Source organism: Micromys minutus, assembly GCF_963924665.1.
Source record: "Micromys minutus genome assembly, chromosome: 19".
Classification (NCBI taxonomy): domain Eukaryota; kingdom Metazoa; phylum Chordata; class Mammalia; order Rodentia; family Muridae; genus Micromys; species Micromys minutus.
Window position 1 is genome coordinate 31,990,467 of NC_137954.1, and position 26,787 is coordinate 32,017,253.

The window sequence follows — 26,787 nt, forward strand, 5'->3', positions numbered from 1 at the left end:
AAAATTGTTGACCAAACTTGAAAGGAAAATGTTTGTTGAGCTGTGATGTCCAAGCAGACAAATGTAGAACACACCTAGCAAGTAGAACTGAGACGCATTCTGTGGGAGACACTACTAACCTAATGTCTCTGCTACAGGGAGAACCATCAATAGGAAGGCCTGGGGAACCTGGAAAACCAGGCTTTCCAGGAGAAAGAGGCAATTCTGGGGAAAATGGAGATATTGGACTCCCTGGACTTCCAGGCCTCCCTGGAAGTCCAGGAAAAGACGGGCTTAACGGGCCTCCAGGTACAACTCCAAGTGTGATTATCTTTCTCCTTAGTGAGCTCCACTGTGGGTGCTGGAGGGGGGGGGGGCTCTAACCATTTGCAACTCAGTGCATAAATTAGTAAAAAGACCTAATTTATTTTAACTCAATGTGGCTGTTCTATGTTCCTTTGCCTTCTATCCTTCCTTTCTCATGAGGGTCCTCTATACAAGCATGCCAATGGTGTTGACTCTAGGCTGGTGTGGGAAAGTGAAGTCACAGAAACATGAAGAAATAGCAGCAGCTCTAGGGCCTTGCTTGGACTTTGGTGACTGAGAAATCTCCTGGACTCTCTACTGCAGGAGACCCAGGGCAGTCTGGACCACCTGGAGCAAAAGGACCTCCAGGGAGATGCATCCCAGGACCCAGGGGCACCCAAGGACTTCCAGGCTTAAATGGATTGAAAGGGCAACCAGGTAGGAAGCAAGCTTCCCATCCAGGAACTAAGTAGGCAGATGGTGAGTCCTCTGGCTCTGTAATTTGCTGTTTAATGTGGCAACTGTATGGCAACCGTCCTGACTACTGTTCAGCATCACATGATCTTTTGGAAATGTAAACCTGGTTTTTATTGCTAATGCAAATAGCTGTGTACTGACTATAGGAAGAGACTCTCACTTGGTATAGTGAGTTGATCTGCTCATGTTCAGTAAGGAAATATGAACTCCATCAACAGAGTAGAAGATAAAGGTAGATTGACAAATAGATGAATGGATAATATACATTCATTCGTATACATAAACCTTCCATCAGCATTTTACTTTTGAAACATCCGTAAGATACGGAAACAGTAACTTTATGATGACTAAAATGGAGACAATGTACACAACTTTTCCTGTTTTACAAGTTGTAAACTCACAGGTGTAGTCAATTACTTCACCAGCAACATGAAACTAAGGTTTATGAAAATACACCTAATCGAGCCAGGCTGCTGTGAAACAAATCCTGCCCATTCGGACACTGTCAACCTAACCTGGTTTCCTGGGGAATGTTCTTTAGACCTTCCTTAGTGTCTGTAGACTAGCATCCTGATTGTCATAAATAAACTCTTGGCCAACACCTTAGTCCTCACAGTGGTGCTGTTTCCAGAGCATATAGGAGCTCACTTCTCTGGAGCTGCTATGTAGGTCTACAGCAAAAACCTGGAAAACTGGCATAAAGCACAATCCCAGAATGCACCCGAAGTACCCGGAAATAGACTCTAAGTGTTCTACCTTCATTCCTGCAGGACCCAGAAAATGGATAACACCAGAACAATGGGGATTTGGGAATTTTCTAGAGAGAGGCAATAAACAAACACCACTGAGTGTGCTGTTTAACCCAACATTGTGTAGAAAACATTTAACACTTAAAATATTGCATATACCAGTTGCAGTGAGTAGAGAAGGCAATTGTTAAATCTATCCATCTATTCATACGTAGGTAGAAGAGGTGATACTGGGCCAAAGGGAGACCCTGGCATCCCAGGCATGGACAGGTCTGGAGTCCCTGGAAAGCCTGGACCACCAGGAACACCAGGTTACCCGGGTGAGATGGGACCACCTGGCCAAAAAGGATATCCAGGAGCTCCAGGATTCCCAGGGCGCCCAGGTATCCTTCTGCCATTGTCCATTGTCTTCTTACGGCTTCTTCCACCTTGTTCCTTTTGGGCGACTCTGCACAATGTATGCCTTTTCTCTTAGCTAGTGTATTTTCCATCTTAAATTAATTTTAAGAGAGCGGGGATGATGGGGTAGGGTAAGAAAGTAGAACCATTACATCTTATCATTATCTGGCGTATGGTTATTTTTGCTGTGGAGTAATTTTTGTGTAAGATGCCAAGCAGTATTTTGTTGAGGTTTTCACATTTAAATTCACAAGGAACACTGGTCAGTAGTTTCCTTGTGGTGTCTCAGTCCTGTTTCAGTCAGTGCTGGCCTTGTAGAGAACAGGTGGAGAATGGGTCCTCCTGTAGTATTTCCAGAAGAACTTATGAGAAAGAATATTACTACTTCTTAACCATTTGATAGAATTCACTGGCAAAGTCATCTGGGTCTGGGTTCCTTTTTTTGTAGAAATCTTTTAGTGTATCTGTTCAGGATCTAGAGAGATGGCTCAGAAGTTAAGATGGCTTGATGTTTTCCCAAGGGGCACACCTCAGGTGACTCATAACCACGAGTATTAACTCCAGCTCTGGGGGTCTGCTACCCTCTTCTAGCCCCTTCAGACATCCATACACACAATTATCAGTTCAGTGTACATTTATAATGATTCACAACAGTCCCCTGGGGGAGGGGGGAGCCAGAACAACTGCTTAACTCACACATTATGCTTTGGTTCTTCTTACTAGGCCTCCCTACTGTGTCAGCTCTACTCCTGGTACTAGAGCCTTCTCTAAGAGAACAATCAGAACTGCATGTTAAAACCGACTTTAGAGTGAACAAGAGCAAAGTATGAAGACACCCATAAATGAAAATGTCAGACCAAAACCTTAGCACTCAGCATGCCCCATAAAAAGAGAGAGGGGGAGAAAGGGGGGGAACGGATTAAGTTCAACTAAGGGCTGCCAAAGAATAAAACAAAAGGTGTACCAGGAAGAAGGAAAGAGGACAAATGTCCTAGGCATTCGGGGCACTCTGTTGTCAACCGCGGTATTACTTACCACAGTGACATCCAGACAGATGAAATTTTAAAAGACAACAACCCACCTCTTACACAAACCTGGCTATTTTTTATTTAGAAAAAAAAAATCCACTCTCAGTTTCCCCTGTCTACACTATTTTATTTTCTGGAATAGGTTGTTTTTCCACATTCTATACACTGTGAAGCACTTTCTGTCACTTTGTTGCCATAGGAGAGAAAGGAGAGGTTGGAATGATGGGCTATCCTGGGACCACTGGCCTTCCGGGGCTTCCTGGGAAACCAGGCTCCCAGGGGCAGAGAGGTAAGTGAGGATGTCTTTCTCAGTGGTATGAGGTATGGATACTGTTCATTTATATAATCGCAAAAGAAATGGCGCTTGTCCTTTAAGAAAAAAAACGATTGCTAATGAAGAACGCACATTTGCTTTTTCTGTGTTTTGTGTTTTCTTCACCCATTTGACTGGATCTTATCGCCCTACAAACTTGCGCCAGCACTGCTGTGTGCTCGAGAACACTACCAAGTTCAAAGCTCTGTTCACACTTCCGTTCTGTATCATATGCACGCTGCTAACCTTTGAACTCTGCTGCACTATAAGGACCTGCTGTGGTTACTCTCCTCTGTCAGGTAGCCTTGGAATCCCAGGAATAAAAGGGGAAAGAGGACACCAGGGAGCCAAAGGCGAACAAGGCGAGAAGGGAAAGCCTGGACCTTCCCAAGCACCACACTTAAAGGGGGACAAAGGAGAACCTGGTCTTAAAGGTAAAGAACTGCTCCTGTTTAAAGTCGGCCGATTCTGGGACTAAGACGATCGGAGCAAAACCCTTTAGTTGATTCTGTTGAGTCACCTGCTCACTCACACAGCCATCTTGAAGCTGCATGCATTCATTTTTATAATAATTTAGTGTTGTATAACACTAAATTAGTTTTATATCCTGGTTGCTGAATTTAAACAGATACTGATTATTTTATCATAAGCACCAACGCCCAGTTTTTTGAGAAGTATATGAAACGTACATCTATGTCTCTGATGCCCACACAGCCATGTTCATTGAAGCACAGTTCCACTGACGCCAAAGCTACAGAGGCAGCTTAGGTGTCCTTCCACAGAAGGATGGACATACAAAACCTGGTGGATTTACTTTCAGAAGATGAGAAAGAACAAGGTTAGGATGTTTGCAGGAAAATAGATGCAGACGTTGTGTGTCTCGGGCATTGTTGAAATTACTTAATCTCAGACTGGGAGTTTCTACTCCGCCTTTGATCATTCAGTTCCCAGATAAAACACACACAACTTTTATGTTTATAATAAGCCTTAATCAGCACAATAGTCCCTTTAAGATTATTAGTTTTTACCTCCCTATCAATAACTCCGAGTTAGGATGTGCCATGTTCTGCCCTTAACTCCAACGGTCAGCTGATGTAGGCAGTTCTTATGATCTTTACCCCATGGTGTCTTCCTCGCTCCTTCCTCTCCTTCCTGTTCCTCCTGGTCTCGCCTCAGATCCCAAGCCCAGGAACCAAAAGCTCTACCTTTTTCCATTCTGCCCAGCTATAAGCCTTAGGCATCTTTATTCACTAATCAGGGATAACTTGGGAGGCAAAGTTACATTGTATCACTTAGGTCTACTTGCAGACTCTCTCATCCCTGGGAACAACCAGGCCTTGGTGGCCAGTATTTAGCATTATAATACATAGCAAAAGACCAAACCTCAATATATCATATGTTTTCTCTCATGTGTGTATTCTAGATTTTATACTTGTAAACTAACCAGAGCTCCCAGGGACTAAACCACTACACAAATAGTACAAAGGGAAAGACCCATGGCTCCAGCTTCATATGTAGCCAAGGATGGCCTTATTGAGCATCAATGGGAAGAGAAGTCCTTGGTCCTGCCCCAGTGTAGGAAAATGTCAGAGCAAGGAGGCAGGAGGGGTTCGGTGGGTAAGGGGGCACACCCATAGAAGTAGGAAGAGGGGGGATGGGATGGGGGGTTTATGGAGCGGAAACTGAGAAAGGGGATAACATTTGAAATGTAAATAAAATATATCCAATAAAAAATCTTAAAAGAAAAAAGGTGGCACTCAGTTCCCAAGCATACCACTTCATGTGCCTCTGCCCTTGGCTCTACCTGACCCTAGTGGTTCACAGGCCACTCTAGCAGCACCCCACCTTGCTGCTTTTTCTTGAACTCAATTAAGTCGACACAATATCTCTGATCTAATTGATACAATATAATTTGACTACCAAGATAAGACAAATTATCCTATACAAATCGATCCCTTATGAAATATCCATTACAACCTTTAGCTATGCAGAGACACACAATGGGTCATCTTCCTCTTCCTCCATCTTGCCTCCCTTTTTTTCTCCTCCTCTTTCTAAAACTTTGTTCCCGCCTCTCCTTCTTCTCGTCCAATGACAGGCTTTGTGCCAGCCCTCTTTTAATTTCAACCACATGGAGGATGGTGGTTACTGGCTCCTCTCTGGTTTACATAACCCAGGCCCAGCTGTGTATGGTTGGTGTCACCCACAGTAGACTGAGCCCTCCTGCCTCAGCCATAATCTCTGACAGACATGGCCACGGACCAACCTGATCAAGGCAGTTCCTCAGTTAAGGTTCCCCCTTCTCAGGTGACTCTAGTTGTATCAAATTGACAATACCAAGATAGGGGACCATCTTGGTTTGTTTATTTGGTTTTTTTTTTTTTTAATGATGTGGCCCATAATAACTTGTCCATGATCCAGGGTATGGAAACATACACCCACACAGGGATGGGCAGCACTAATTAGATTCAAGGGATTGTTTTAAAAGGAGGAAAAAGAAGAGGAAATTTGGAAAGAGCTATGGAGGAAGGGGTGTGTCCAGGAGAAGTTGAAGCGAGGGAGAAGCGATAGTATCTAAGTACATTGTATTCATCATGAAATTAAGAAATAAAATGAAGTGTTAGAAAACTGAACCTCCTTATACTATGTCCATGTCTCCAGCCACATGCAATGTATGTGCTCGATGCTTATGTTTTAATGTCAGTGGGTTAGGCATTTTATTATGTCCTAAATACATATGAATTGCTTACTGGTCACAGTGAAACTTAACAGTTTGGTAGGGGGAAGCAACATTAGTGGAACCTAAACACTGTTTCAATCCAAGCAGTAAAGGTTAGGTCTTGTAAACCCTATGAGGTCTCTATTGTATATTTTTCCTCGGCTTTGTTTGTTTTTATAGCCCTTTAACAATTTATTTTGGTACACTGTTACTTCTTTTTTTTTTTCCTTATCCAAATCATCCTTTGCTCTAGAGCCCTATAAACCCAAGCCAGGACCTGTGAGATGACTTCATGGATAAACTAAAAGTGCTTGCCATGTAAACCAAAAGACCTCGGTTCATTCTTCAGTCTGCATGAAGGCAGATAAACCCAACTAAGTACATACCTCAATGAATGGATGAAATCAAGCTACACATAGCCTGCAGGCTAGAGCAAACGCCTGCGCTGAACAATACACAAGCTTAGACTGCTGACCAATGGAAAAGCAAAGATGAAGAACAATCAGTCTAACTCTTTTACCAACCCTTTCTCTGCATAGGCTATTGTATAGCTGGAAATCCGGTCTCCTCCTATGCTTTCTTCATCCAATTAGCCACATGTCTTCCATGCTGAGTCACAAAATGGTCTCTCTTCCAAAAATTCTCCCTTGTGTCTGCTATTGTTTCCGACTGTGTTACAGAACTTATCTCACTGGGTGGAGATTGTCCGTTGCTTCACTGTCTCCTTAATTAAGCATGGAAAACTTTGGAAGGGGAATGCGACTTATTTTTGTTTCCAGAGCACGACACCAGCCCTGTCTGTTAATTAGACACTTAATCCATATGGAAATAGGAATATAAACAGGAAAAAGCAAAAACCCAGGCCAAGGACAGACTGTAGAATGTTTCATTAGTTAGGCAAGTTTGTAATTGATCACCGGTAAAGGAATATCTGAATTTAAATGAGCAGGAGAATAAATAAATCAACCAAAAATAAAGTCAAGTTTTAGAGATAAAAGAGTGTCCTGGGATGTTAGTGAACTGTCTAGCCATGCAAAACTACTTTGAGATCCCCGTGCTGTTGCTGATTGGCAGTATGATTCTAGACAGGGTCTTTGACTTACCCAGTGTCTAGTAAATCTTAACAAATGGATTGAGAGTAGGATTGTTTATGTAAGAATTGTCATACACAGGTTTACTACAAAAAAAATGAAGAGATGTTTAGGCTGCTATTTTTTTTAATTTTTATTAGATGTTTTATATATTTACATTTCAAATGTTATCCCCTTTCCCCCCTCTCTCCTTTCCCTTCTTCTATGAAGATACTCACACTCCATCCACCCACTCCCCCCTCATCGCCCTGGCATTCCCCTACACTGGGGAAATGAACCTTCACAGGACCAAGGGTTTCTCCTCCTATTGATGCCCGACAATGCCATCCTCTGCTACATATGCAGCTGGAGCCATGGGTCCCTCCATGTGTACTATTTGGTTGGTTTTAGTCCCTGGGAGCTCTGGGTGGGGTTTGGTTGGTTGATTTTTTTTTCCTATGGAGTTGCAAACCCCTTTAGCTCTTTTGGTCTTTTCTCTAGCTCCTCCATTGGGGTCCCCGTGCTCAGTCTAATGGTTAGTTAGCTGCAAGCATCTTCATCTGTACAAGTAAAGCTCTGCTGATCCTCTCAGGAGACATTCATAAATATCTTGCACTTGCTTGCAGTTTTGGGGTCCAGGTCCAGTGCTTCATACATGCTAGGGGAGAGATATACCACTGAACTACAGTGCAACCTTCCTAATGTTACATGAACACTGTGTTAATGGTTTCTAGACCTCAGTTCATTCAATTCCTCTAACAAAGACAGATGCCTACACCTCTCCATGCTCTTGATAAATCCAGGGTACTGTACTTTGGCAATAATGCATCTGTTTAGACCAGGGTATAGATGAGTCTCATGAGCACTCAGTTTGCCTCAGTGATGGCTGGACCTCATGGCCACATGAACTTTAGACATGCACCTTGCCTCAGAGACATTGTCTCCAGCTTCCTAACGTCTGTCTTCAAAATCCTCTCTTTCCCTTTAGGATTTGTAGGAAATCCAGGTGAAAAGGGAAACAGAGGCAATCCAGGGTCACCAGGTCCGAAAGGCATTGAGGGATGGCCTGGGCTACCAGGCCCTCCAGGTATGGCTAACTCTCCAATAGAGGCTTCATGTTCTAAGCTTTCCTCAACCTAAGTGTAATAAAGCCGACTTCTAGACTCATGAGGTCAACCATAAAATCTGCCGGGAAAGTGTTCCAGGAGAAATTTATTCTAAACTAAGCCACAGTAAATGTGTTCGGTAGCTGGCACCAATCAACTGAAAAGCATTCTTTACATGATTCCATTTTTATACTCAAACATTTTCTTTTTAACATGTCAGAGATAAAAAGAAAATTAATGCTCTAGTCATTTTTGCTTTTGTGTCTTCCTTTTGTAAACGAGTTATTGCGTTTGCAAGGCAATTTTAAGCTATTAAAGTAGTCTCCTATCCCAGACCACCTCAATAGCAAAATAACTTACATGCCAATTAACTGTCAGGATGCTGACAGACTATAGACAGTGCAGTATAGTCAGTCAGAGGAGACATTCGAGACATTCTTTTCTGCTGATGTTGGTGTTAGGGTGGCTCTGAACAAGCCTAATAATAGGACTCTCACTTTATCCAGTTTTTCATATCCTAAGTCCCCAGTCCTATGGTGAGCCGTAGCTGAAGGCAAAAGAAGAGTTAACCCTTAACCAGCTAGCCTAGGAGTTCTGTACTTACCTACTGTATTAGTCAGGGTTTCTATTCCTGCACAAAACATTATGAGCAAGAAGCAAGTTGGGGAGAAAGGGTTTATTCAGCTTACACTTCCACATTGCTGTTTATCTCCAAAGGAAGTCAGGACTGGAACTCAAGCAGGTCAGGAAGCAGGAGCTGATGCAGAGGCCGTGAAAGGATGTTACTTACTGGCTTGCTTTTCATGGCTTGCTCAGCTTGCTTTCTTATAGAACCCAAGATGACCAGCCCAGGGATGGCACCACCCACAATGGGCTGGGCCCTCCCCCCTTGATCACTAGTTGAGAAAATGCCTTACAGCTGGATTTCATGGAGGCATTTCCCCAACTGAGGCGCCTTTCTCTGTGATGACTCCAGCTTGTGTCAAGTTGACACAAAACCAGCCAGTGCACCTATTTATAGGGAACACATGTGGGCCAACTAATGGCATCCTGTTTTAAAAGCCCTCAAGATCACAACAACTGTAGATTTTCTGTGCTTTGGGTTGTTTTGATTTTTTCATTTAATGGAAAGTTCTGTACCTATCTACCCATGCAAGCAGTAGATATGTGTTGAGCACATAAACCCTGGAAACTGGTATGAGACTCTATTTCTTCTCAAGGTCCTAGAGGAGATATGGGGAGCAGTGGAAATCCTGGAAGACCAGGATCACCAGGCATGCCAGGAAGCATGGGAAACATGGGGGTGCCAGGTAAAGCTATCATCCTGTTGATATGAGGCAGCAAACCCGCAAGTCAGAACTATCGATTTTCTGTTTCCTTCCTTTTCTTTTTTTTCATTTAATAGAAAGTTTATGTCAGCAAGCTTTGCTTTTAGACAAAGGTTCTGTGTGGAACCAGAACATAAACAGTAATAAGTAACGGTAACATATGTTGTATAACAGTCACCCATTATATAACCCAATATTTATGATTCTGAAAAACCATCTTCTGGGAGAATGGTTCACACAAGCATCAAGATGGGAAACTTCCAGATCCCTCCTTCTCTTCTCTCACCTGATATCTGTTCTCGCTGCAGGCCCTAAAGGGAGAAAAGGAACTTCGGGACTTCCAGGTCTAGGTGGAAGACCAGGCCTGCCAGGGATCCGTGGTCCCCAAGGAGATAAGGGGGAGCCAGGTCTTTCAGAAGGAGCAAGCCCGGGACCACCAGGACCAAAGGTATATAGACCACTGAAACAGTTACATTTTGGCAAAAGTAGGGCGCCTTAAGATATTAATGAAGACCAGACTCGGTCCAGGAAGGAAAAAAAAAAGAAATCTTTATACATTCGGGCAGCTATGGTTTTGGGTTTGGGTGGTGGTGGTGTTTGTTTGTTTGTCTTAAACACATTCCTATTTATTTCTGAAATGGGGGCTATTTCATGCTTTCAATTTGGGAAAATCTGTTTCAGTCACCAAGAAATGTTTCTGTCCCTGCCACTTAAAGTGTGCTCACACATAGGGCAGTGGTGACAAGCCCCCCCTCCAAACTGACAGGGCAGGGTTTCTTTCCTCCAGATATAAAGTTTTTTTGTCTTGCTATTTCTCATGCAAAGATTTTTGCATTCTATATGCAAAATTCTATGTCTCCTTGAGATAAAATAGGAGACATAGAATGAAATCGCTTCTTTGGCATCATTAACAAGTAAACAAACTCTTAAGCTGCCTGTATGTCTCCCTGTGTTGGGAGATTTAGAAATGTTTTCACTTCATTACATAAAACATTTTTACCTCGTGGCTGTGTTCTTTCTCAGAGCCCATGTTCCCTCAGACTGAGGTTGGCTATCAAAACTCTTTACAGGTGTGGCAACCATGTGACATTTCAGTGGCCTTGGCTCCTCTTCTAGGTTCATTTCCTACAAACCTTTTTTCTGCACTTACCCTAAGAGTCAGAGACGTGCAAGTATAAAGTTGTTTATAGACATATAGGAAGCAGAGTTTTTTTTTTAAAGATTTATTTATTACTGCCTGCATATATACCTGAATACCAGAAGAGGGTACCAGATTTCTCTATAGATGGCTATGAGTCACCATGTGGTTGCTGGGAATTAAATTCTTGACCTCTGGGAGAGCATCTTAACCTCTAAGCCATCTCTCCAGCCCCAGAAGCAGAGCTTTTAAACAAGGGATTTCACAGCCCTCCCTGGAGAAATCTGTAGCATCCCGAGTGACCCACTAACCTAAATTGCCTGTAAAGTTCTTGGGCTCACGTGTTTGTAAAGGGAGCAGATATTTTTCTATCAGGTGCTCAAGTGTTTAAGGATCCAAAATGTGAAGTTGTTGCCTCAGAAACGGTTTCTGTGGGGCCAGCAGAGTAGCATCTTCTTTCATCCTTGTACTTCCAGCGGTTGGGAGACGGAGGTGGGATGAACAGCAGTGAGGGACAGTCACCACTGACCACACAAGATGGAAGCCAGCCTAAACTACAAGAGATCCTGTCTCAAAAACAGCAACAGAAAAAGAAACATTGTTAATATTATTATCGCTTTCTGCAGTAGCCATCAGAACAAGAAGGGAACATTTTAGAGATTGCAAAGACTTGAGAAAACAACCTTTCATTACTTGAAGCCCAATTTTAGAGACTATTTTTCAGAAAACCAGGGAGACGCCTTCCACTGAGGTATCTTCTCCAGGGCAATCCCGTTTGATTGGATGCTTATTCGGTCCATTACCAGCTCTGTGTAGATATTTTCCCGGGTGATAACCACATGGAATGCTCAGGGCTCTGCACTGGCCACAGGCTGGGCTTGTTTCTCTCAGGAAGTCCTGCTATGAGAATAATATATTCCAATGAGCCTTGATGGAAACTGTGTAAGTCACCATCGGCCATGGATGCTCTGAATTATCATTAATCTGAGATACAGGTGTGATGAATAGTAAAGAAGCCAAATTGCTTTGTTTTAAACATGTGATTGGCAGACTTTTTTTTCTTTTAAGTGTAGTATCTGCAGGACACTTATATGTTTAGCCTACTTCTTATTCCCGGTTAGTCACCAGAATATTTGTGATTTTTCTACTTGTATGATTGTTGGAAAACTCTCTCCCAGCTGGGTTCTGAAGTCCATGAAAGCAAGGGCTGTGTCTATGGGTATTCAGTCTGTCTTCACATAGGTCTAGTGCTGTTCAGGATGCTCTTGTTCACTTAAAACCCTTAGTGTCTTTAAAGAGAGAGAGAGCTGCATTTCACTCTGTGTTGAGCCTCACAAAGCACAAGGCTAACAATAATCTTTTCCTCACACATTTCATGGCGCTGGCCTGTAGCAAACACGGCAGGGATTGATAAGTCAGTAAGAAAATCTTTTTCTTTTTACTTAATTCTAACCGCATATCCTGCTTATATGAGAATTTTAAAGGTGTTTGACTGAATTTAAGGGCGATCCAGGATTTCCAGGTGACAAAGGAAAGAAAGGAGAGAGAGGTCTACCTGGGCCACCTGGACATTCGGGGCCTGCTGGACCTGACGGAGCCCCTGGGAGTCCTGGGAGTCCTGGCCACCCAGGTCAGTGTAAGAGAAACTTATTTGCCGGATGTAATTGTCGCCTCCAAAGGCTTACTGTTTCTGTCTGCTAACCTAGGCCTAGTCCTGGAAGCTTCTAGGCTCTGTATAATGTAATCTAGGCCTAGAATGTTTTCAGCCTCTGAGACCTGCTGCTGAATATGCCCACCCCTTCCTAGTTCATTGTGATCTCTGACTGGCTGGTCCAATTCAGCTGTTCTGGCTCAAAGCCTCTGACTCCTCGCCAAGCTGACCCATCTATTGGCCTCTGACTTTTTGCTCTGCAATTTGTCTAATCTTCTCATTCTCTGAATCATTCTGTCTTCAACCTGTCTCTGTAAAACTCTCCCTGGAAAACGGCCTCGTTCTTTTCTCTCTCTGCCCTCTTTCAAATAGCCTCTCTTTTCTCGTGAGAGTTGGGCATAGCCTAGTCTGTCAAGTCTTTCTCTGACTCATCACTTTTTCTGCCGCTCAGATATCACTTTCAAACGTGGGTGCTTCCTTCTACAAACTAACTTTACCTTCATTGTTTGGGATTAAAGGTGTGTGCTAAGGGCTGAGCCACACCACAACTAGAAACAGGTTTTCCCAGTAAACAACACAATCTAGAGGTTCACAGTGTGATCAGATATCCTGCAACAGGTAAGCCCCAGCTTTCCAGTTCTGAAAGGTGGCAGCAGTGTGTAGGGTGACCCTTACATTTTAGATTTGCCTTTGTAAACAGAAAGATACAATTTCTGATGTGTGTGTGTGTGTGTATGTGTGTGTGTGTGTATTTGATTCAGCTTTGAACTTCAAATTCTAGAGCACTAAAAAAGTTAGGAAGCCCTAGTTTTACCGTTTAGCAGACTGAAATCTGAACACTTGCTCTTGTAATCAAGATGTCTGAAGTTCTGCCTCAACACATTCAGCCTAGAGGCATGAAGCAGTACTTCTTGCAAAAATCTTAGGTCAGGATGACTAGCTGGTTCTAGCAAAGGCATAGACTGGGTTACTTAGCAGATGCCTGCTTTCTCAGTCTGCAAACCAAGACTCTGAGACCAAGGTGCTGGTAAGCCTGGATCCTATGAGACCTCTGGGCTTAACTAGAACCATCTCTTCCTGATCTCTTACAAAGACACCATTTGTGTTGGATTACAGTTCTCACTTTCACTTAACTTGAAAAAGAATTTTAAACGCAGTTTTGAGCTCTATTTACGTATGTATTTACTCTTGATATGTGGGGGTGGTGTGTGCTGTGCATGTGGAGGTCAGGGAACAACGTGCAAAAAGTTGTGGGAATCAATGCACTCCTTCAATCAGGTGGGTTCTGGGGATCAAATTCCGGTTGTCAGGCTTGGCTGTAAGCACCAGTACCCACTTAGCCATCTTGCCATCCCCAATTTTTGACAACCATGTTGCTAAACACAATGGTTTTGGGGGTTAGGACATTAATCTATAAATCTGTGATGAGCATAATTGTACCTGTATTGCTATTTTAAATCTTTTTTTTTTTTCCTGACATATTTTCGATCTGGATCTTGCTATCCATGTTAGCTTATAGCAAGTGTTCATTTTGTTTTATTAAAAATGATTGCTTGTCTGGAGATGAAGCTCAGTAGTGTAGCATTTCCTCATGTACACAAGGTCCTAGGTTCAATTCCCAGTCCTGGCAGAAAGAGGGAAAAGTAGAAAGAAAAAAATGTATTTTTAAAAAAGATTTATATATTTATTTATTTTGTGTACAGTGAAGCTGTCTTCAGACACACCAGAAGAGGGCATCGGATCCCATTACAGATGGTTGTGAGCCACCATGTGGTTGCTGGGAATTGAACTCAGGACCTCTAGAAGAGCAGTCAGTGCTCTTAACCTCTGAGCCATCTCTCCAGCCCTGAAAAAAAAAATGTATTTAATAAACCTAAAAAAAACCAAAACCAAAACAAAACAAAAGCAGAAAAAAACGTGCTAAACTATTAGGTCACAGCTGCAGGCTCACATAGAGCATTTAAGTGAGGGATTCGATAGGCTGCAGTTAGCCCTGGTTTTAGCAGTTACTCAAATACTGAGCCATCGGTATAGGCATCGAACTTAGGCTGCCAGTGTTGGCTACAAGCATCTTTAGCCACTGAGCCATCTTGTCAGCCCTAATTTTTAAAAACCACATTGCTAAATACAATGGCATTCTGGATCGCCGGGTGTTAGGATTCACAAGAAGGAAATCACACCTGAGTGGTTTCCGGGAGAAATGTTTTTCAGAACAGATGTCTGAGGTGACCTGTCGGGAATTTCTTCAAGGGCAGCCTGCGCATGGAGCTAGTTCAGTGGCCGATGTAACTAATGATATCTTGGTGTTCTTTTTCTCTCCTCTCTCTGGACCTTTAGGAAAAACAGGTCCTGGTGGTGATTTGGGTCATAAAGGACAGAAAGGCTTTCCAGGCCCTCCAGGAAGCACTGGCCCCCCAGGTCTCATTTTAAAACTTATTCTTCCCCTCTGTCTGGAGAAAACATACTTTCTCCTTGAGATTAAACTGTCTATGTATGCTGTTCTATCACTTGCAGAATAGTGGGTTGGTAACACTACCTAATTGAAGTACATGCCAGTATAAAATACTGTGGTCATCTTAGGATAGTACTAATCTAGGCATAGGTTTTGGGGGCTTAGGAGAGGGTTGTTTATTTTTTATGATGAATGCACTTCCACGTAACTCCAGTTCTAAGAAATCAGTATCTTTGAGCACTTTTCACCTATCTTTCTGGTACTCACAGTAGGCCATCAGAAGGGGCCCTGCCTCTGAGTGGCATGGTTTGGGTTTCTGTTTGTTTCAGGTCCTCCAGGACTGCCAGGACTTCCTGGGCCAATGGGTATGAGAGGTGACCAAGGATGTGATGGAATTCCTGGTCCTCCGGGAGAAAAAGGAGAAACAGGTACAGTCTGTTCTTCATCTGTATATACATATGAATGAATAATATGTGTATATGAATCTATATACATATACATGTATTATATATTAATTATGTATGATGCATTATTCATATATTATATATGTAGAGTATATATAAACACATATAGATTATATAACCTATATTATATAATTTAATATATAAATATATAGAATATATATATAAATTTATAAAATATATGTGTATATTATATAAATTATAATAAATTATAAATAAATATATTGTGATACTATACAAATATATTACATTTTACTCTATATATTACAATTATAATAGATTGTGTATATTATATGTTATAGTGTTATTATAGAATATGATAATTATAGGATATATATGTATACTATATATAATTATATACAATACATATAAATATACAATAACTATGTATAGAATTATATATATAATATATAGTATGTATGCATATGTTTATGAATTCATTCATGCCATAGACATTTTGTGGAAGTCAAGAGGTTGATCTACAAGGGTTTATTTTCCCTTTATTCTACATGGGTCCTGGGGGACTGAGTCAGGTCATTAGTCAGAAAGGTCTGAGCCTTTATCCACAGAGCTGCCCCCCTGACCCCTGCCTTTATGACTTGTTCCACCTACTGGTTTATTAATAGTATTTAATTCCACGTGGCTCTCAAATGTCTTCACTGATGAAACGGATGGTCTCTGACACATCCTCAGCATGAATCAATTGTGTTTCCTTCACATATAGGATGTGATGAGATTAATCAAATGTTGATACATCAAAATGACCTCTTATAGGTTTGCTGGGAACTTATCCAGGCCCAAAAGGGATCCCTGGTGTACCAGGTAAGCATTTCTTCTTCCCTAACCTTAAAATGCACGTTTCCAAGAGCAGAATCTTCTTCTCTTGATTTGACTTGTCAAGCAATGTAACTCAGCAAGTGGAAGATACCCCAGTAATAATACTAAATATAGTCTTAATACCCAATTTAAACTATCATCACAATAAGGAAAATGTTTCCAAAGCTGTGTCCTAGCCTATCGAATTTTCTTCTATTCAAGTCTTTAAAGATATCCCTATGTATTTGTGTTGTTGCTGCTGTTGTTAGCTGGTTGTTGCAATGATTTGACTCCTACAAGAATTCAGGTGGAGATGACTTCCCTGTGAGCACCCTTCCCTGCTCTTAAGGAACAGGGGTAGTGCCATTTCCAACTTTGATTCCAGCCCTTGTACTGAGCTAGTGGTACATGATCTTGTTTGTCAATGGCTGCCCTGAACCTCTATCAACATCTCAGACACGACAACTTATCTAACATGTTCCTCAAAGTCTATGAATGTCTCTTGACTGGCCACAGGTGTACTTTTCTCAAGCCAGTGCCATAGAAGAAGCAGAACCCTTGACCATGTTTCCTTTCTATAGAGAGAGAAGCCAAGAGAAACAGCAGATGGTTTGCGCCTTTTAGCAAACTTTATTATCCTGGCATCCTATGAGTAGTAGTGCTTCAGGGTAGTAATTATGCCTTATTCATAAAGAATGAGGCCATGAGACCCTACAGAAGATGAGTTGATGTTGGAACTGATACTTGCTGGAGCTAGACTATGAGGCAAACAGGAGCTGCTGACTTGATTGTCCTTTTGGTCAACCTCAGTGTTTGCACACTGAGCCTTCCATCCCCTATGAGCACACATCTCTCCAGCTCTCCGGCCCACAACATTCCTCCAGCCAACATCCTCACTCTCCCCTCTCCTATATTCACACCATTTACTCTCACAAATAACACAGGTTGGTGTTGTGGGAGCTAGAGAGGTGGCTCGGAGATTAAGAGTGCTTGTTGCTCTTGCAGAGGTCCCATGATCAGATGCATGTGGCATATAACCACATCTAACTCCAGTCCCAGGAGACTTCTCTGGGTAGCGGGCACACACATGGAACACTACACACATATAGGTAAAACACACTCATACTTATAAAATAAAGCCATAAGTCATTTTTTTAGTTCAAAAAGCATCGAGATGGGAAAGAGGCAGGGAGACTGTTTCCAATCCATACTACAGCTTTCATCCAAGAATTCCAAAACACAGTTCCTTGAAGGTTTTTCTGAGACGACAAATACTACCTGGCACTAAGCTGCAGACATTTGGCGTCTTCTTCCTGGCCTCTTCCATGCTTACCCCCCGCCTCGACTCAGTGTCACAGCTGTGGGAAAGACTGAGCCAGGAGACTGAGTAGGATTACAACACCTCTGTGTCAAACTGGACAATTCCAAGCCCACGTCACTGCCCCGAAGTTTAGCTTCTCCCTTCTCTATTGAATTGTTTGTAAATAAATAATGTCACTATAAAGTCCACCAAATAGTAACTGTGGCTTACATGTGCAGGACACTTTCGGTCTTACAACATGCCCTTTGTCTATATGTTAGCTAAATGTTTTTCAAACAGCTGAGCTGTGACAGGAATATTTTTACTTTTAAAAGAAGACAATGAAAGAGCTGGAGAGATGGCTCCTTAGTATGAAATGTACACTATCTGTAATAACAGGACTAGGAAAGCTGAGACGTGCAGATCCCTTTGAGAATCAGCCATCCCAGGCAAATCAGTGATCTCTGCGTTCACTGAGTGAACATTTTTCAATAAATAAGACACAGGGGCATGTACATACACACACACACACACACACACACACACACACACTCACACCAAATAAAATCAGACAACAGATTCAGAAAAAATGTAGTGACTCTGCCTAGATCAACACCTACTCAGAGGAAGACCTATATAGTTCTATATGTTTCTTCTCCAGCTGTGTTTTTTAAAGAAAATACATTATGAATCTTAACATTTTCAAGGAAAATGCCTATATTACTGAAGCTAATTACAAACTGTAAATCCCACTGAGCTTTCTTCTTCACAGGTGTCAAAGGAGACAGGGGAGTTCCAGGCTTGCCTGGCATTCCCGGAAGAAAGGGGGCCAGGGGGGATGTTGGACCTCAAGGACCCCCAGGCACCACTGGACTCCCAGGCCCACCAGGTCTACCTGGGTCAATTGTCCCTGGCGCAAAAGGAAACAGAGGTCTCCCTGGCTTACAAGGAAATCCAGGTAGAGCGCTTCCTTCCACAAGTTGGCATGGAAGTGGTATCTAACATCAGATGTGTTCTTTCTGCCATTACTTCATGGTTTCTTGTGTCATTCTTCTTCGTCCCTTTTGTATTTCTGACTGTCATACGCAGTGCACTGGTGTGAAGTGGAGGGACGGTAGTCTGGGAAACAGATCATTACATTTAATTAAGAACCCTAAAGACAGACCTCTATTGTTGAGTGTGGACTATGCATCAGGCCAGATGTTTCACCACAAACTTTCCTCAGGGAGATGTGGTTCCTTCCTACTTTCCTCCATGCTTCCCTGATGCTCTTCCTTCATCTTCACCAAGGTCCACCTCCCAGAAGGAAAATAAGAAGGGTGTTTGGGGGGCAATAACAAGATGTGGAACTTTTGTTCTATTTTGAAAAAAAAAAAAAAAAAAAAAAAGATCTATGACAGAACTCTCGAGAATCCCTTACTGGCAACTCTGATGGACTCTTTGTGAATTTAGGTAAGCCAGGTCCCCCTGGACCTCCAGGACCTATCAGCAAAGGAATAAAGGGTGATAAAGGATTTATGGGCCTTCCTGGCCCCAAAGGCCTGCCTGGAACTATAGGGGACATGGGCCCACCAGGTCTTCCGGTGAGTGTGGAATGTTATCAATACAGTTCTGCCTTACTGTGGTTACACTGCAGCCATATTGTATATATCAAGCTGGCCACACTTGCTCACTGTTGATGAACTGTACTATGAACTCTGGTGAACTGAAGGGTTTTGCACCTGAATGCAGCACACATTCACTCTTCATGGTACATCGGTGTACTGATGGGAAACCCAAAGAGCCCAAGAAATCAAAGAAGCTTAAGGCCTTCACAGATTTCAACTCTACAATGCCTCTAACACATGGGTGTGTGGGGGGACAAACCTCTGAGTCTTGCTTAAACTCTGAGCCATTTCAGTAGGGAAAAATCTAAGTACCTAGTGGTTGATAAATGCCCTCAAATAGCCTCAAATGAAATGATAGAATGATAGTCATTGTGTCCCTCTATTAATTTGCTTTCAAAATAACCTTTGCCATCTTGTAAATATGTACGTACACACACACACACACACACACACACACATACACACACACACACACATACACATACACACATACACACATACAAAATCATCAAACATTTGAATGTAACTTGGATTTCTTTTTATCATTATGTACCTGGTAGTAGCAGATTCAGTTTCCTTGTTCATCAGCTTACCTCTACCATGATTATACAGTCTGACAGTATTTCCCTTTCAAATGAAGCCAGCAGTAGAACAGAATAAGAAAATAAGAAATAAGAGCTAAGTCTCCCCCCACCCCCAGCGAGTGTCTAAGGGAAGGAAGTATCTCACGGGCTGAACACTGCCATTTTAGGCATTGTTCAACCTACATTTCCCTTGGGCCATTCAGCTGACTCATGACCACAATGGTAATGACACACTGTGCTTGGAGTCAGCTGTGCTCACACACCTTTTCTTCATAAAATTCAACTTTGTTATTGCAGAAATAATATGCCTTCCCAGTGAGAAGAGGGAAAAGCCTCTTTAATAGCACACATGCAGCCCAGGCTAATACCCAAGAGAATCTAGCCTCTAATAGAATGTTTTACTCTCTTATATATACCTTAGGCTTTCACATTTCACAAAGCTATCATCTATCCTTCCCCCCAAATAAACCTCTTAGGACCTGACTCCAGGTTACATTTTGAACAACTTAAACAGAGACAGGGGGACTATAAATCTGGCCAGTTAGGCGAATGGGAAGTTTTCACAACAAAGGTATTTCTAGAGTTAGTTTAAGCACACCAGTGTTGTAATTTTTCCAAACAGTTATTTCCCAAGTTCACCAACTGGCAGAATTATGCTTTCCTCTGGAAGAGAACCAGGAGCTTTATGGCAGGCCGGGCTTACACCACTGTGACCCTGTTTTGCCCCTGTGAGCATCCCGTTGGAGGCATCTTTCATTTGTGACAGGCCAATCCTGGTGAACATTTACATCCTCACCTTATAAACTTTGCTATCTCTATCAGGCCCGGTTAGCCACTTATCTTTGGAGTATTTTGGAGGCAGCACTTCCTCAGCTGAATTCCACTTCGTGTGATTAATGTCTCCTAAGCAAATCTGTTACTGAATCCATCACAACACAAATTCTATCACCTTGAGATTCCCTTACACCAGTTTTTCCTCCATGTTTTCCTTGTCTAGCCATTGTGCTGTTGGTGTTTGAGATGTAAAGTGTGGAACTTGCACGTTTCCCTCCAAGGATGCCATCCTGTTCTTGTAGATCCAGTTCCAGGATCCCAGCCCAAGAGCTTTCATTTCTGAGTCTCTCCCTCACCCTCTACCACCTCTCCTGAATTCTCTTGGAAACAGATGTTGAATAGATGAATGCAGTTCAAAACTCATCCTGGGGCATCCGCTCTGGACCAGGTGACAGGGTCCTTCGCTCTCAGAGAGCCGAGTCTAAGAGGAAGGAGACAGACGCTTCGGAGCATCCTTCTCATGCTGTGTGCTATGGGGCAAGGTGGAGGGCTGAAGGAAAACAGCAAGCGTATCTATTTTCTCCTGTCAAATGTGTTCAGGGCCTGAGTCAGAAAAGACAAGCATCCGTTATCCAGGGAAACAAGGAAAGCAAGATGGAACCTGAGGAAGAAGGAGTTTTTCAGAGCCTAAAAGCTGACTGTGCATGTCTGGGGGGGGGGGGGGGGTACAATGGGAGGCTGAGGTTGCATGAAAACCCATCTACAAGAGACCAGAGAACTGAAGAGGGTTCCGGTCATAAAGGTCTCATTCTTTGAAGAAGCAATAGATTATTACAGCTGTCTTGCTGGCTCGCTGGCTAAGAGCACCTGCTGTTCTTCCAGAGGACCTAGGTTCGGTTCCCAGCACCCACATCAGGCAGCTCATAATAACCTATAACTCTAGCTCCAAATTATCTAACACTTCCCATTTCAAAAAACACCTGTGCTCATGCATACACACACACACACACACACACACACACACACCACTTAAAAACTAAACCTAAAGAAACAGTTTATTGCTTCTTCATTCACAAGTGCTTGTCAACTTTCCTCTCCAAGTTAAAATGAATCCTTCATATGACTTGCCTTGGTTTTGACCACTCACCAAGCCCACTCACTGTGACCACAAAGACATGGTAGAGAGATCACATGAAAATACAGACTCTCTATCACCCAGCCCACGAGTCCACCTCCAACACCCTCACTGGAGGTAAAGGTGGGGGTTCTGTGGCATGACAGTTTTTAGGAAGTGTGTTAAGCTCTTTTCAACTCTTCTGTGATTTGATTTCTAGAATCTAATTTCTGAGATACTTCCACTTCTGTCCAGTAACTCTCTAGTGCTTTGGAAGTTGTCGGCACTGACCTAGTGATTCCATCTAAAAGTCTTCCAGAAATATGAGCAGATAGAAAGATGGGTCCGTAAGCAGGACTGCTCTTAGTCCTTCCAGTGCTTTAGTGGTCATTTCCAATGGAAAGATGGTTCTTCTTGATGGATGTCCTGACTTGCCCTCTTAACAACTCTCTTTTGCATAAAATACCTCCCTTTCTACCCAAGGCCTGAATCTGGTGTCTGACTTCTCCTTAACTGCCTTTCGTTAAAGAGAACAGACCGTTACCAGAAGCTAGACAGTCCCTGATCCCTTTCCTCCAGAGATAGCTGACTCTGAGGCAACCTTTGTTATTCTTGGCACCCTTTTCATGGCTTTTGGTTCATTATTTTCAATAGCCTTCTGTCTCAATTCCTAGGAACAGTGTGAAAGTCGATCTAAAGTATTGATCTTTCTGGAAGCCCTGATCCCTCTCTTCTCTCAGGGCTGTCCTTGAACAACTCAAGGCTCCAACCGCAATTAAATGATCACCTCCTACTCAGTAGGCTCAGCCTCTTCCCTGCTGCCCTTTCTGGTCCCATCTCTAGACTGTAGTTCTCCCTCCACCCTCACCAGGAGCAATTGAGAACTCTGTTAGCTCAGCAGAGTGACAGTTGGATTCAGCAATGATTCTATGATCTTTACAACAATTACAGGTTTATTCTTCCTGAAATGACCCAAAAAAAAACCAGGGCAGTTCCATTTAAACACATTCAAGGCTAAAGCAGTATGCACTAACATTAGGTGGCAAGTTTGCTTGTGCGCTTGGTGGGGGCTGGGGAGAGTGTTAAACAGTCCTAGGAAGAGCTTTAGGGAGCATAAGAGATAAAGGCAAGCAGAATACCCAACCGACAGGTAAAAATGATGTCTGTTAATTTCACCTTATTCTTATCCAATATGAAGTTATATCTTTGGATTAAAAAATAATATGTCATGAATATTTCGTTTTTAAACTTTGTGTTTCTCCTCTTTTTCTCTGTACTCAAAATATAGGGAGCACCAGGTACCCCTGGTCTTCCCGGTGTCAGAGGTGATCCAGGATTCCCCGGGTTTCCAGGCATAAAAGGTACTATTTTGACCCCATTGCTCTTATATATAAATACAGTAACTGACACTCAAATCACATTTGTAAAACTGCATATCACATTTGATGAACTCCTATGGCCCCCAGAGACAGTAGGAGCAGAACAAACAAGATCTCAGTGTGGGGACCTAACAGGTTTCAGGGTGAGGCTAGAGCGCTGAACCACATACATTCAAATGAAAACTGTAATGCAAGAATGGAAACTATAGGACAATTAGTGACTATTAAAAGTGTTACCTTTGGGATTTTAAGCTGTATTGGAATGGGAGGTGGCATACCATGTCCATACTAACTAAATTATTTTTAAGTTTTGGTTGTGTGCATTTAATCTCATAATTTGGAAAGCTTTAAAAAAAATCTTAAAAATTTTAAGACCATTAGTTCTGGTAAAGTGAATTTTTATGCACAGATTTATACACTTGTGTTTTATGGGGTTTATTTAGTTGTAGTGATAGGGACTGAACCCAAAGCTTCATGGATGCTGGACAAATGCTCTAACATTGAAATCCATGCCATTATAGTCTTACTATTGAATGCAGTGTGATATGTCAGGTTTAGTAGAGCATGCCTGTAATTCTAGCACTTGGGAGGCAGATGCAAGAAGATCAGTAGAAGTTCAAGGCCAGTCAGCTCAATATTGTGAATTCCAGGCCTTCCAGGGCTATGGAGTGAGATTCTGTTGGAGGAGGGGGTTGTAATGTAATGCAAACAGATTTTTATTAGATTCATTGTTTAACTGGTCACTCCCCTGTTCTGAGTTTTGTAAGGGCAGGAATCTCTTCTCACATCCTGTAGAGATACTAAATAACAAGTGTATCCAGTGTGAAAAAGAAAAGTTTTCCACAAAGGAAAACTGTTTCTACATTTATAGCTGAACTTTAAAACATCCCTTTCAATTTCTTCACACATCAGCCTTTTAATGTGCCTTTAGCTGGAGATAAATCTCTATGAGTGATGCTGAGGTCTCTCACTGGAAGTGGGGCAGGTGAATACAGGCAGCCTGTTCTGGGTCAAGTTCATGACACCTCTTCCCAAGGCTCAGAATAAAAACACCAACAAGATAAAAGCATAGAAAGGCTGTACTAAAGAAAAGCAGTCTTTAAAAATCATTATGTTCAATCTATACACACCAAAAAAACTTTGACTATTTCCATGTTACGTTTTGTTTTATGTGTACTTTATGCTTATGGTAACTAGTAAGATTTCAATGCACACTATCAAACCTTTAAAAAAAATCAAGTACAGAAAAAAATATACTCATATAGTTTTATGCCAAAATGCTTTTTAAAATCTATACATGTATCTCTCTTATTTTTTAAATAAAGTTGTAAGAAAAAGAAAAGAAAAGAAAAGCAGTCTTTGACGCTTTTAAATGTTTAGTGGTAAACAGGGAGGGGACTCTCATAACTAAGCTCTGCAAATATGGCCAATGAGACACAGTCAGTCAGATTCCAGAAGAAAACCCTTGTCCTGCGTGATGATCTCACTTCTTTAGTTGGAAACAATTCCATCACCAAAATAGTTAGATTGCTTCTCATGCTCATACGTTTTTTCTGGTCCTCAGAGTCGTTTTTAGAGTAATTATGTTGTTCTGTTTCTTTTATTTCCTCTTGAGACAGCCTTGACCGTGCAGTCCCCATGCTTCTGTCTTCCAAATGCTGGCTTTACAGTCCTGCATCACTAAGCCCAGCCTTATTGTATTTCATCTACTGATACCTTGTTTAACATTTAAAATTAGTGTTTTAAGTAATTATATCTAATGCCTATGCAATGTTGTTGCTGTTGAGACAGGGATTCTCTATGTAGTCCTGAATGTCTTGGAACTAGCTGTGTAGACAAGGCTAGACCACAAATCACAGAGATCCACCTGCCTCAGCCTCCTGAGTGCTGGGATTAAAGTCATGCACCACCATGTCCAGCCATGTCTTAATGGTCTTGGAAGGACTATTGCTCTAAATCAATGGCTATTTCTTGATAGCCTTTTTATCACCTGTACAAAATAACATTGTGAATAAAAGTGAGATGTTTGCCAGTTTGTTATATAAATAAATTTATATAAAAATTCCTGACATAAACTCTGGGCTAACAGTACATTTAGAACAACAAAATAAGAACGTAGTTAACAGAGACAACTAAAAGTAAGTAACAGCTCATCAGAAGGTATTAACAGTGGGTTCAGGAGGGCCTCATAATCCTCCCAAAATACTTCATTGTTTCCCAAACTCAAAAAGTAATGTCTCAGAAACACGCCCCTGCAAATGTCAACATATAAGCATATTTTCTTTGTTTCTTTCTTACTCTTCCTTCTCCTTCTTAGGAGAGAAGGGTAACCCTGGATTTCTTGGGTCAGTTGGACATCCAGGACCAGTTGGGCCAAAAGGACCACCAGGTAAGTAGATCTATTTCTCAATTATTGTTCTCTATAAATAAAAAGTAGTTTCATGAAGTCATCTTTTCATTGTGTTTAAATCAATAGGTCCACGTGGAAAACCTGGTACACTTAAGGTTATCTCCCTTCCGGGAAGCCCAGGGCCTCCTGGTACACCCGGACAGCCAGGAATGAAAGGAGATCCCGGACCCATGGGACCACCCGGAATTCCAGGTATGGTAACACCATTAACCTAGAAATTTAATAAAGGAAGAATGAAGAAAATTGGTAAAGCTTTTGGAAGCAGATAGAACTCCACACCAAACAGAAAACACTACCATGTTTTGGACAGCCCATTTGGGATTGTGCTCATATACCCTGACCAGCAGAAAAAAAGAACTTAGATCCTTGTAAAAGCATCAGGACATAGTACAAAGTAGGAAAAACGGAAAAACACATGCTATGTTTCATCTTTATTAGGAGAAAAGTATCTTGTCCATCTCCTTTGGCAAACATCAGCTTTGGGGTTCAATTTTTAAATGAATATCTGGCTATAACTGACTTCTATAAATGTGGACTCTTTTAACAATTTGTACACCAAAGCATTAGGGGAAAATGACTTTAAAGTCTTTCCAGGCTGCTGATATTTGGAAATTGAACCTAACCCTTCACATAGTCTTAGCATATTGCAATAGATTTATGAATAGAACCCTTGTTTAAGTTTGTCTGAGTCACATGAGAGATAAGAGGGGTATTACTTCCTGGTTTGATCACTTCATTCATGGTGAATTCTGGAATAAAATATAGCAACACACACTCTCATATAGTCATAGTTTCTTAAGGCCATTGGGGGAAGTTAGAGGATAAACATGCCAGTTAGCTCAGGACTAATGGCTTTCCTAGGAAGTCTATCTTGGCTGGTGAAACTGCACATGTCCTGTGCTTACTCAGATGGGTGATAGGCTGAACTCTTATTCTTTTCTTTATTTCATTTCATTTACATTTACATTTACAGTGTTATCCCTTTTCACAGTTTCCCCTCTGCAAACCCCCTGTCCCATCCCTCCTTACCCTGCTTTTATGAGTGAGGGTGCTTCCACACCTACTCACTCACTGCCCTGGTACTCCTCTACACTGGGACATCAAGGCTCCACAGGACCAAGGGCCTCCCCTCCCACTGATGCCAGATAAGGCCCCTTCAGCTCCTTTAGTCCTTTCACTAATGCCTCCTTTGGGGTCCCTGTGATCAGTCTGATGATTGGCTGTGAGCATCCTTGCCTGTATTTGTCAGAATCTGACAGAGCCTCTCAGAAGACAGCTGTATCAGGCTCCTGTTAGCATATACTTCTTGACATCAGCAATAGTGTCTCAGTTTGGTGTCTGCATGTGGGATGGATCCCCAGGTGGGGCAGTTTCTAAATGGCCTTTTCTTCAATCTCTGCTCCACTCTTTGTCCCTGTATTTCCTTTAGACTGGAGCAATTCTGACTTAAAATTTTGGAGACGGGTGGGTAGCCCCATCCCTCAACCTCTGGATATGGTCTGGACAATTCTCCCTCCCCTTTGTGGGGTACTACAGCTCATGTCATTCTCATGGTGTCCTGGGAGGCTCTTGATTTCCTGGCATCTATGACTTTCTGGTTGCTACCCCCAGTTCCTCATTGCCCACT

General features: G+C 42.1%; 1 protein-coding gene across 1 annotated transcript in view; it reads left to right on the top strand.

Moving 5' to 3' along the window:
• Window positions 1–26,787, top strand: part of COL4A3 (collagen type IV alpha 3 chain) — a gene marked incomplete at both ends in the record, with an annotated part of 121,880 nt that overhangs the window by 83,598 nt on the left and 11,495 nt on the right. Inside the window, 17 exons of the mRNA XM_080933022.1 lie at window positions 138–288; window positions 610–723; window positions 1,727–1,894; window positions 3,138–3,231; window positions 3,555–3,685; window positions 8,029–8,127; window positions 9,367–9,456; window positions 9,783–9,922; window positions 12,116–12,242; window positions 14,601–14,681; window positions 15,045–15,143; window positions 15,951–15,998; window positions 18,065–18,250; window positions 18,745–18,875; window positions 22,660–22,732; window positions 25,068–25,139; window positions 25,227–25,352. Of these exons, the coding sequence (XP_080789148.1) occupies window positions 138–288; window positions 610–723; window positions 1,727–1,894; window positions 3,138–3,231; window positions 3,555–3,685; window positions 8,029–8,127; window positions 9,367–9,456; window positions 9,783–9,922; window positions 12,116–12,242; window positions 14,601–14,681; window positions 15,045–15,143; window positions 15,951–15,998; window positions 18,065–18,250; window positions 18,745–18,875; window positions 22,660–22,732; window positions 25,068–25,139; window positions 25,227–25,352 (1,930 nt within the window). The remainder of the gene's footprint in view (window positions 1–137; window positions 289–609; window positions 724–1,726; window positions 1,895–3,137; window positions 3,232–3,554; window positions 3,686–8,028; window positions 8,128–9,366; window positions 9,457–9,782; window positions 9,923–12,115; window positions 12,243–14,600; window positions 14,682–15,044; window positions 15,144–15,950; window positions 15,999–18,064; window positions 18,251–18,744; window positions 18,876–22,659; window positions 22,733–25,067; window positions 25,140–25,226; window positions 25,353–26,787) is intronic.